Below are 11,780 nucleotides of genomic sequence, written 5' to 3' on the forward strand. Positions count from 1 at the left end.
ACTGATTGAAGTGGATTTTACAAGTGACATCAATAAGGGATAATAGCTTTCACCTGGATTCACTTGGTCAGGATATGTCATGGAAAGAAAATGTTTAGTATGCTCAGTGTATAAGTTGTATTCTTGAAGAATCAATGGGTATATATAATTAATTTATAAGTCCAAAAATGTATTTAGCAACTAAGGATTCTAGCTTTAACTCACACTGCTAGAAATATGTGTATTAACATAATAACAATGATAACACAATTACTATTGCTTGTGGGAGCTATAAGCATCTGAGCACCTCGCCCCCTGATCTCAACAGCAGCCCTTTCAGCTGACCTTTGACCCGAGCCAGCGTGCCTTAGCCCTTAGCAGGGAGTGAAATCCAAATGGCTGAAGATCACACAGCCTCGGTAGTAAGAAACATTGGTTTGAGGGATATAAAAAGGAGTGTCACCCCGTTGTTAAACCTTTTGGCAGGTGGAACGCATCTTCGACTCATTTACCTTTAAACTTTGACCAAAAGTTGTTGAATTTTAAATAGGTAGCCTAAGTTGACTGAAATCCATCTGTAAGGTTCAGTGCATTAAGGTATATATTTGTTTTATATATCTGTCTGGGTATTGATCGTTGATCTTCTGGGAACAGATGTGTCTAACAGGTGATTAGTGAAGTACTTTTACTCTAATGATCTTCAATAGAGACCCTGTAAAGTACTTTGAGACAGAAAGCCTTTAGCCTTGCTTAACTGCATCTTCTTCCTTTCTTAGAGGAAATGAGAGAGTTATTGGGCCAATACATCTCAGACACCCTCAGCTATGTCCACACAGTGGAGGAATTCTGTGACAGGCATTCAAGGTGGATCCTGCAGAGAAAAGTCGAACAATCCAAGATGAAGAACATCAAGGAAATGGCAGACAGAATCGACCTTAAATTCGGCCGAGTCTTGAATGCAGAAGACAAGACCAAGGCATTAGGAGAGTTCACAAAAGACTATCTTACCCAGGTGACTGCAAACCGTAGGCTTAAGGAGCTGGAGAAGGAGCTGGAAGCTGTACTGAAGGACACTCTCAAGGGGCTGGAGGAGCTGGACTGCTTCATGGACGCTGTGGAGAGGCTGGTGGTCACCTCTCTGTTTGTATTTGCTGATGAAAACCGGTTGTGTCCTCTGCCTCAGGGGAGGGAACCAGCAAGAGTCCAAGCTGTCATCACCTCTGCTAGAATGGCTTGTCCTCTCCTCATCCACTTTAAGAGGGATGCTTCGGCCTTCTTTTCCCCATGCCTCCTCAATGTGGAGGTGCTGTATGTGTACTTGGAAAATTACATACACATCACTGAACAGCTGTGTGACATAATGGGATTGGGAAAAATGTAAGTGGAAATCAGTTTAAATGATTTAACACAATAATCAAATCAAATGATCTATCCTTTTATTAAATCTTTTTCAGTATGGTTTCAGACATACAAGTAAGATAATTTATATTATTATGTAACATTAGCAACCTCTGCTGTTGCTGAAAATGCTTTATAAATAGTTTTTGATTATCATTATTAGAAAAACATTCAGCAGAGAGAAGAATGACTACTTGATGATTGACACCAGCACTGAACTGAATGAAACGTCCATGCAGACCATGTTTAACCATTTGCGCCATTTGAGTGATATCAGGTAAACCTTTCCTGTTTCGGTTTTATGTTACATTTTCAAATACTAGCTCACTAACATTCATCGATTCCAGCTACATGTTTCAATGTCTCTGATGAAAAAGTGGAATATGTTTCTCCTGCTAGGATGGACCAGCACCTCAGACTGACGTTCCTGTTCCAGGAGTCTGCCCTGCGTTTCATTGGTCTGTTCAGTCAGCGCCACTCCAGAATGCTGGACTTTCTAAAAGAGCTGGAAAAGAGAGCTGGCAAACTAGACAAGATGAAGAAAGGGGGTTATATCTCCAGTGTGGTAGGCAGTGCAGTGGGGGCGACAGCAGGTGCTCTGACCATTGCAGGCCTTTGTCTTGCCCCTGTTACTGCTGGGCTGTCACTGGGGCTCACCATCGCAGGGATTGGAATGGGTGTGACCAGTGGGGTCAACAGTCTAACCACCGGTGTAACAAAGGTGGCATTTAAAAGCTACCAAAACAAGAAAGCCAATACAATCTTTCAATGTTTCATGGGGGACATGCAAAGACTCCATGGTAGTCTGGAGAAGGTGGCCAGCAACATTTGCCCTTTGGAGCCGAAGGTAGTGGCATTAGTGGTTGGGAAGAATATAGGCAAAGGTGGTGCGAGTTTAGGAAAGAAGATCAATGCCATAGTAAAAAATACCTCTGCAATAGAGGCCTTAATGGGAAAGGGCGTGGTCATGGGTGCAGGCAAGGTGGGACTCCAAGAGGGCAAAACATTTGCTGCAGATTTACCGGACATTGCGATGTTGGCCCAAGGCACTCCACTCGCCCTCTCTAGGACATTAAGGCGATGCGCCGTGGCCTCAAATGCACTATTCATTGGCCTGGACATCATCACTATCTGTAAAGACAGCGTCAGCCTCGCCAAAGGCAGCAAGAGCAAGAGATCCCAGCTCATCCGAGCCAGAGCAGCACTGTGGCGCACAGAGATGGACTCATGTCAGAGGATCCACGACTCACTGTGCCGAGGCATCTGGAGGTTCAGAAAGAGTCAGAGAATCCTGGAGAAACCATTTTACCTTGTGAAGGAGTTAGAAAGTCTAGAGCTGCTTGTGGAGATGGGAACTATTGGACAGCCTGAGGATGATATAGAACATCTGGGGCAGCCTATGGAGGAGATGAGACTCATGGGGCAGCATATGGAGGAGATGAGACTCCTGGGGCAGCCTATGGAGGAGATGAGACTCCTGGGGCAGCCTATGGAGGAGATGAGACTCCTGGGGCAGCCTATGGAGGAGATGAGACTCCTGGAGCAGCCTATGGAGGAGATGAGACTTCTGGGGCAGCCTATGGAGGAGATGAGACTCCTGGGGCAGCCTATGGAGGAGATGAGACTCCTGGGGCAGCCTATGGAGGAGATGAGACTCCTGGGGCAGCCTATGGAGGAGATGAGACTCCTGGGGCAGCCTATGGAGGAGACGAGACTCCTGGGGCAGCCTATGGAGGAGATAGAAAAAGGTACAAAATGAGTTAAAATGATTTGCCCTAAAACATGTCACATACTGTACACAGCATATGTTGAATGATATTAGTTGTGTGCATGTATTAGCAAAAACACTCAAGCTCTACTAAGTCTTTGAATTTCACCAAGCTAGCAATGCCATTGATTAATTTGCTGCGTAATTGGTTAATTAATTGCATTTCCATAAAAAATCCCTTTCTCTAGGTTTTTGAGACCGGATGTGGCATTCGGGCATGGTGTTGTTGCTGTTACTGTTAGGATATGTATGGGCTGAGAAGATTTATATGTAGAAATTGAGAAAATCAAGAAGCCAAGACACCTGCCGTTTGGACTGCATTGATTCCTGTGCATCACTCCCTGTACGACTTCATTGCTTAACATGTAGATTTGAAATGATTACTGTGTATGTTTTCTTTTTTAGAATAGAAGAGAAGACATTTTTGTATGAAATGTATTTAAGATTATTTAAATGTTTATTAAAACCACCCCTTTATCTGGGCGGTGTTCATGTTGTAGAATAGTCAGATCTAAATATTCTAAATGTACTATATAGAACAAACCTGCCTCTCTGACATGTAAAATAAATAATCACTATCTTTCTGCTACATTACTAGTTGTACCAACTGAGCGTAGCTGTTCTATGTCAGATTCTAGAACTTGTCATTGATGTAATGTAACAATTTCAAGAGTTTCATCCACATTATACTGTTGAGAAAATCTAATAGGCCTACATAGTTATTTCAGCATGGTTATTCTACTTCTGCATTGTATAGGCATTTACTGCCCTCTAATGTATTTTACTCATGTGACATGTCTTGCTGTTTTGATAAGATATGTGCAGATAAAAGTGCATTATTTTATACTTTAGCTATGTTTAAATATCCATACAGAGTTCAAGTGCAGAACTCCAGAGATTTTCAGAAACAGTGATATCCTCACCGCTTACAGTAGACTACTGTATCTCTACAACTATTTTCATTCACAACTTTCTAATTTTGAAAACACTAAAATAGCTGGAATAGACCTGCTATGATTTAGTAGATTAACTTGTGCAGAAATCTATTAACTAGATTGATATTTTCAATATGGTGTCATTTTCATAGCCTAAGTGCTTTGTGACAAGGATCGATGAGTTGTGCGTTCCAAGATGCCGTTCTGCACACCACTGCGCTGTTATTTGCCTGTTTGTGGCCAGCCTGTTAGCTTGCATGATTCTTGCCATTCTCCTTCGACGTCTCTAATCAACAAGCTGTTTTCGCCAACAGGACTGCCGTTGACTGGATGTTTTTTGTTTGTCGCACCATTCTCAGTAAACCCTAGACACTGTCATACACATCTCTGAACAGCTGTGTGAGATAATGGGATTGGGAAAAACTTAAGTGGAAATCAGTTTAAATTACTTACCACAATATTCAAATCAAATCAAAATACTTCAGTATGACATCATATACATTTTTGCTAAAATCTATTTGTTCTCAGTATAGTTTCACACAAAATCTATTTTAGTATAGTATTATCAAATGTATTACCTCATATAAAAAATTTAAGTGCTCTGAAAGAGATTGAACCATGTTACATTTATGGGCCCTCTGTTGTTGCTGAAAAGCACTTTATAAATAATACTTTTTATGTCTAATTATCATTAGAAAATCATTTTGTGGAGAGAAGTCTGACAAAATCATTGACATCAGCACTGACATGAATGCAAAATCCATGCAGACCATGTTTGACCATTTGAGCCATTTAAGTGATATCAGGTAAATCTCTGTTTAAGTTCTATACGTTTAGGTTCGGGTCTGATATCTCCAGTGTGGTAGGCAGTGCAGTGGGGGTGACAGGAGGGGCTCTGACCATAGCAGGCCTTTGTCTTGGCCCTGTTACTGCTGGGCTGTCACTGGGGCTCACCATCGCAGGGATTGGAATGGGTGTGACCAGTGGGGTCAACGGTCTAACCACCGGTGTCACAGAGATAATGTTTAACATATACCACAGCAAGCAAGCCAATACAGTCTTTCAACATTTCATAAAGGACATGCAAATACTCCGGGGGAGTCTGGAGAAGGAGGCAAGCAGAATTGTTTCTGTTGTGGGGCATAACATGGCGGCATTAGTGGTTGGGGCGATTATGGGCAAAGGTGGCATGAGTTTAGGAAAGAAGATCAATGACATAAGGGCCTTAATGGGAAAAGGCAGAAAGAGTCAGAGAATCCTGGAGAAACCATTTTACCTTGTGAGGGAGATAGAGACCCTGGAGCCGCCTGTGGAGAAGATGGGACCCCTGGAGCCGCCTGTAAAGGAGACAGAAAAAGGTATAAAACTAAAGTGAAACGCTTTTGCCCTCAAACTGCCACTTATATAGGGTGTCAAAAAGGCCTTGGAGCGGACCAGCGTAATGACAATAATGACAATGGACTTACATGTATACAGTCTCTTCACTCTGTCCAGCTCACTAACAATCACAGAAACAAAAGCTAGACAGTCAGGGAGCATCGACAAGTCCAAAAACATAGGACTATTGCAGTGTGACCCTCAGACTTCGTTAAAGACTCAATGTGGCCCACGGGGAAAAATTAGTTTTTCAACCCTGCTATACAGCAATGTTAAGTAATATTATTTGCGTGCATTAACAAAAAACCTAGTTCCACTAAGTCTTACTTTCACCAAACTGACATTGCCATTGGTTAATTTATCGCTTTCCTCCAAAAATGTCTCTAGGTTTTTGTGGCTGGATATGAGCACGGTGTTGCGGTTGCTGTTAGCATGTGAAATTGAGAAAATGAAGCCTGGAAACCGGCCTCTTCAACCAGAGTTTCTCCTGTGCATTGCTTATCCTTGTTTTTCTTTGTGTGGATTTTAAAATGACTGTGGATTGGTTTATAAAATGGATAATTATTATGATAAGAAGTTACTCAGATTTATGAATTGAAGAGAACTACATTGTTATCAATATGCATTTAAGATAATTACAACTACACTCAAACTGCCCTTTTATGGGCTGTGTTCACCAGGGCACAACGTTGTGGAACATTCAGATAGAAACATAGTATGTAGAACAAACATGCGTCTCTGACATGTAGAATATGGAATCACTATCTACAGTGCCTTCAGAATGTATTCATTACATTTACAGTTTAGTCATTTAGCAGACGCTCTTATCCAGAGCGACTTACAGTTAGTGAGTGCATACATTATTATTTTTTATTTTTTTATACTGGCCCCCGGTGGGAAACGAACCCACAACCCTGGCGTTGCAAACGCCATGCTCTACATCCCTGCCGGCCATTCCCTCCCCTACCCTGGACGACACTGGGCCAATTGTGCGCCGCCCCATGGGTCTCCTGGTCGCGGCCGGCTACGACAGAGCCTGGATTCGAACCAGGATCTCTAGTGGCACAGCTAGCACTGCGATGCAGTGCCTTAGACCACTGCGCCACATTTACAGCCTGAATTCAAAATGGATAGATCTGTTTCTCACCCATCTACACACAATACCCCATAATGACAAAGTGAAAACATGTTTTTAGAAATGTTTGCAAATGTATTGAAAATGTAATACAGAAGTCTCCTTTACATAAGTATTCACACCCCTTTGTTATGACAGTCCAAATTGAGCTCAGGTGCATCCAATTTGCTTTGATCATCCTTGAGATATCACTACTACTTGATTGGACTCCACCTGTCTAGAAAGAAACACACCTGTCTATATGGTCCCACAGTTGACACTACATGTCAAAGCAGAAACTATTCCATGAAGTCCAAGGAACTGTCCGTAGATCGCCAAGATAGAATTGTGATGAGGCATATATCTGGGAAAGGGTTTAAAACAATTTCTTGAGTGTTGAAAGTTTCCAGGAACACAGTGGTCTCCATCATTGGGAAATTGAAAAAATATGGAACTACCCACTCTGCCTAGAACTGGCCGTCCAAATAAACTAAGCAACTGGGCAAGAAGTACCTTGGTCAAGGAGGTGACCAAGAACCCAATGACCACTCTGACAGAACTACAGAGTTCCTTGGCTGAGATGGGAGAATCTACCAGAAGGACAACAGTCTCTACAGCACTTCACCAATCTGGGCTTTATGGGAGAGTGGCCATATGGAAGCCACTCCTGAGAAAAAGGCCCATTACAGCATGCCTGGAGTTTGAAAAAAGGCATGTGAAAGACTCATAAGGCAAAAGATTCTGTGGTCTGATGAGACAAAATGTTTACTATTTGGCCTGAATGCAAAGCGCTATGTCTGGAGAAAACCATGCACAGCTCATCACCCGTCTAACACCATCCCTACCGTGAAGCATGGTGGTGGCAGCATCATGCTATGGGGATGCTTTTCAGCGGCAGGGACTAGGAGACTGGTAAGGACAGAGGAAACAATGAAGGGAGCCAAATACAGACAAATCCTTGATGTGATCCTGCTTCAGATTGCAAACAACCTTAGACTGGGGCAAATATATGTTCCAACAGGACAATGACCCCAAGCATACAGCCAAAGCAATACTGGAATGGCTTCAGAACAAGAATGTGAAAGTCCTTGAGTGGCCCAGCGAAAGCCCAGACTTGAATCCCATCAAATCTTTGGAAAGACCTGAAGATTGCTGTTCACTGCTGCTCCCTACCTAACTTAACAGAGCTTGAGAAAATATGCAAGGAAGAATGGGAGAAAGTCCCAGAATCTAGATGTGCAAAGCGGACACAGACATACCCAAGATGACTCAAAGCTGTAATCGCTGCCAAAGGTGCTACTACAAAGTATTGACTCAGGGGTGTGAATACTTATGAAAATGAGATATTTCTGTCCTACATTTTCAATAAAATGTGCAACAATTTCTAAAAACATGTTTTCACTTTGTCATTATGGGGAACTGTGTGTAGATGGGTGAGAAACAAATCTATTTAATCCATTTTGAATTCAGGCTGTAACACAACACAATGTGGAATAAGTCACGGTGTGTGAAGGCACTGTATCTGTAACAGTACTAGTTGTACCAACTGAATGTGGCTGTTCTAGGCCAGATTCTAGAACTTGTCACTGTACTCTAATGTTGATGTAGTGTAACAATTTGACTGTTTCAAAAGAGTTTAATCCACATTATATTGTTGATCAAATCAAATACACAGTAAATTCAGCATGGTAATTCCATGTCTGAATCTCCTGAATTATATTAGGTATGTACTGCCCTCTAGTGTCTTTTAGAATACTCACGTGATATGTCTTGCTGTTCTTGTGTTATTCATGGAAGTGAAGATATGTGCAGATAAAATTGCATTATTTTCTAGTTAAGTAATGTGTAAATATCCATACAGAGTTCAAGTGCATGATTATACAGTTTCTTTATAAAATAAATGTGAATACCGTATTTGTAATTGTCTCTTTGAGATTGGTTTTAATCCATTGCACACAGGAATGTGATGGTGTTGGCTAAAAAGAAACAAAGAACAGTATGAAGGCATTAACTCTGAATTTAGGTGTTCTCTGTTATCATGAAATTGTGTGTGTGTATGTGTGTGTGTGCGTGCCTGCGCCGTGTGAGTGGCAGATTTTTTTACCCCTTCTTAGCTGGATTCCGGTGTCTTTTGGTGGGCGCCAGCACACAGAGCACTTGTATGAGGAAGAAAGGAGATTATTGGAGCATAATAATATGATGAGCAGCAGGGAAGTTCACAGGTTTGAGGAGCCTCCACTTTGGGATGCTGCTATATTCAGTCCAGATCCTACTGGGTTTGACATTTGGATCAGTCTGAATACAAGGTTTGAGTCAATTCTATTACAACTCAATATATCTATATATTGGAAATGTGCCTATCATTCCAATTTGGATATCAAATGCACAGAATTACAGTCAACTCCAACATTTGTGGCACCCTTGATAATGATGAGCAAAAAAGACTAAAATAAATAATACAAATACTGAGCTATATTGTATGTTTAAAAAAAGAGAGAAATCATATTTTATCCTAATACAATTGCTCAGAGAAATACATGTTTAACAAGTAATCCATTTTATTCTCAAAAAGATAGGTGTCAAAATTATTGGCACCCCTAAAGATTCTTTATAAATTTATCAAGGGTGCCAATAATTTTGGAGGTGACTGTAAATAGGACTAACCTATAGAATTGTAGGATCTGGCGTCTAATTGTAGATTTGGAGACCAAGTTCTGTCATTCTCCAACTTTGGCCCTTGGATTTTTCTTTGCCTCCCGAACCATCTTCCTCACTGTGTGGGAACAAGATACACTTGCGTCCAATACCAGGCAAGTGTAAAAAAAAACTCCAAAAGATAGGCGTCAAAATTATTGGTACCTGTTTTCAATACTCCAGCACCCTTGCGAGGATAACGGCACTGAACCTTTTTCTAAAATGTTTTATGAGATTGGAGAAGACATTGGGAGGGATCCATACAGAATCTTCCCACATCCTTGATATCCTTCGGTCTGTGCTTATGGACTGCCCTCTTCAATTTAAACCACAGGTTTTCAATGGGGTTCAAGTCCGGAGACTGAGTTGGTCATTGCCCGTGTAGCTCAGTTGGTAGAGCATGGCGTTTCCAACGCCAGGGTTGTGGGGTTCGATTCCCACAGGGGACCAGTATGAAAAGGTCTGCACTCACTAACTGTAAGTCGCTCTGGATAAGAGCATCTGCTAAATGACTAAAATGTAAATGTATTGCAACATTTTGATTTTATGGACAATTAACAATTTATTTGGGGATTTTGATATGTGCTTGGGGTTATTGTCTTGCTGGAAGATCCACTTGCTGCCAAGTGTCAGCCTCCTGGCAGTGGCAACCAGGTTTTTGGCTAAAATGTCCTGGTACTTGGTAGAGTTCAGTGGAAGCAAAACAGTCCCATAACAAAGATCCACCACCATATATATTATATTTTTTCCATGTTTTTTTCCCACCTTTATTTAACCAGGTAAGCCAGTTGAGAACAAGTTCTCATTTACAACTGCGACCTGGCCAAGATAAAGCAAAGCAATGCGATAAAAACAACAACAACACAGAGTTACATATGGGATAAACAAAACGTACAGTCAAAAACACAATAGAAAATCTATATACAGTGTGTGCAAATGTAGTAAGTTATGGAGGTAAGGCAATAAATAGGCCATAGTGCAAAAAAATTACAATTTAGTATTAACCCTGGAGTGATAGATGTGCAGAAGAAGATGTGCAAATAGAGATACTGTGGTGCAAATGAGCAAAATAAATAACAATATGGGGATGAGGTAGTTAGGTGGGCTAATTACAGATGGGCTGTGTACAGGTGCAGTGATCGATAAGCTGCTCTGACAACTGATGCTTAAAGTTAGTGAGGGAGATAAGAGTCTCCAGCTTCAGAGATTTTTGCAGTTCGTTCCAGTCATTAGCAGCAGAGAACTGGAAGGAATGGCGGCCAAAGGAGGTGTTGGCTTTGGGGATGACCAGTGAGATATACCTGCTGGAGCGCATACTACGGGTGGGCATTGCTATGGTGACCAATGAGCTAAGATAAGGCAGGGATTTGCCTAGCAGTGATTTATAGATGACCTGGAGCCAGTGGGTTTGGCGACGAATATGTAGTGAGGGCCAGCCAACGAGAGCGTACAGGTCACAAAGGTGGGTAGTATATGGGGCTTTGGTGACAAAACGGATGGCACTGTGATAGACTACATCCAATTTGCTGAGTAGAGTGTTGGAGGTTATTTTGTAAAATGACATCGCCAAAGTCAAGGATCGGTAGGATAGTCCGTTTTACGAGGGCATGTTTGGCAGCATGAGTGAAGGAGGCTTTGTTGCGAAATAGGAAGCCGATTCTAGATTTAACTTTGAATTGGAGATGCTTAATATGAGTCTGGAAGGAGAGTTTACGGTCTAACCAGACACCTAGGTATTTGTAGTTGTCCACATATTCTAAGTCAGACCTGCCGAGAGTAGTGATTCTAGTCGGGCAGGCAGCGTTCGATTGAAGAGCATGCATTTAGTTTTACTAGCATTTAAGAGCAGTTGGAGGCTACGGAAGGAGTGTTGTATGGCATTGAAGCTTGTTTGAAGGTTTGTTAACACAGTGTCCAATAAAGGGCCAGATGTATACAAAATGGCGTCGTCTGCGTAGAGGTGGATCTGAGAGTCACCAGCAGCAAGAGCGACATCATTGATATACACAGAGAATAGAGTCGGCCTGAAAATTGAACACTGTGGCACCCCCATAGAGACTGCCAGAGGTCCAGTAGGTATGAGGTTATTTTATGCATATACATCCTTCTTTTGATGCAAAACCCACCACTGGTTTGCGTGACCAAAGAGCTCTATTTTCGTGTCATCTGACCATAGCACTGGTTGCAATCCAAGTGCCAAGGCCGTTTAGCAAACTCCAGCCATTTACATTTGTTTGTCGCTCTCAAAGTCATTTTCTGGCAACCCGTCCAAAGAGCCAATTGGCATGGAGGTGGCGTATAATTGTAGATTTGGAGACTTGGTGACTCGAAGATGTGACCAAGTTCTGTTATTCTCCAACTTTGGCCTTCTGGTCTTTCTTTGCCTCCCGAACATTCTCCCTCACTGTGCGTAGGGACAAGATACACTTGTATCCAATACCAGGCAAGTTTACCACTGTTCCAATTGTTGCCCTAATAGTCAACAACCATTTGTCTCTTTTCGTTTGTGAGTTCT

The 11,780-nt window shown here is 41.9% G+C and overlaps 1 protein-coding gene across 1 annotated transcript; it reads left to right on the plus strand.

Moving 5' to 3' along the window:
- Window positions 1-633: 633 nt before the first annotated feature.
- On the plus strand, window positions 634-3,304 carry LOC121561298. The gene is made up of 4 exons (XM_045217291.1): window positions 634-646; window positions 756-1,356; window positions 1,541-1,654; window positions 1,777-3,304. The coding sequence occupies exons 1-4, from the start codon at window positions 634-636 to the stop codon at window positions 3,134-3,136; spliced, it is 2,088 nt and encodes a 695-aa protein (XP_045073226.1). The 3' UTR covers window positions 3,137-3,304.
- The last annotated feature ends 8,476 nt before the right edge of the window (window positions 3,305-11,780 follow it).

This window comes from Coregonus clupeaformis, unplaced genomic scaffold (assembly GCF_020615455.1).
Source record: "Coregonus clupeaformis isolate EN_2021a unplaced genomic scaffold, ASM2061545v1 scaf0999, whole genome shotgun sequence".
NCBI lineage: Eukaryota > Metazoa > Chordata > Actinopteri > Salmoniformes > Salmonidae > Coregonus > Coregonus clupeaformis.

What these genes read in the sequence shown, in the direction of transcription:
- LOC121561298 (XM_045217291.1), top strand. An exon ending in ATAATGGGATTGGGAAAAAT is followed by an intron (nt 1,357 to 1,540) that starts GTAAGTGGAAAT and finishes TATCATTATTAG; the next exon opens with AAAAACATTCAGCAGAGAGA. An exon ending in CGCCATTTGAGTGATATCAG is followed by an intron (nt 1,655 to 1,776) that starts GTAAACCTTTCC and finishes TTCTCCTGCTAG; the next exon opens with GATGGACCAGCACCTCAGAC.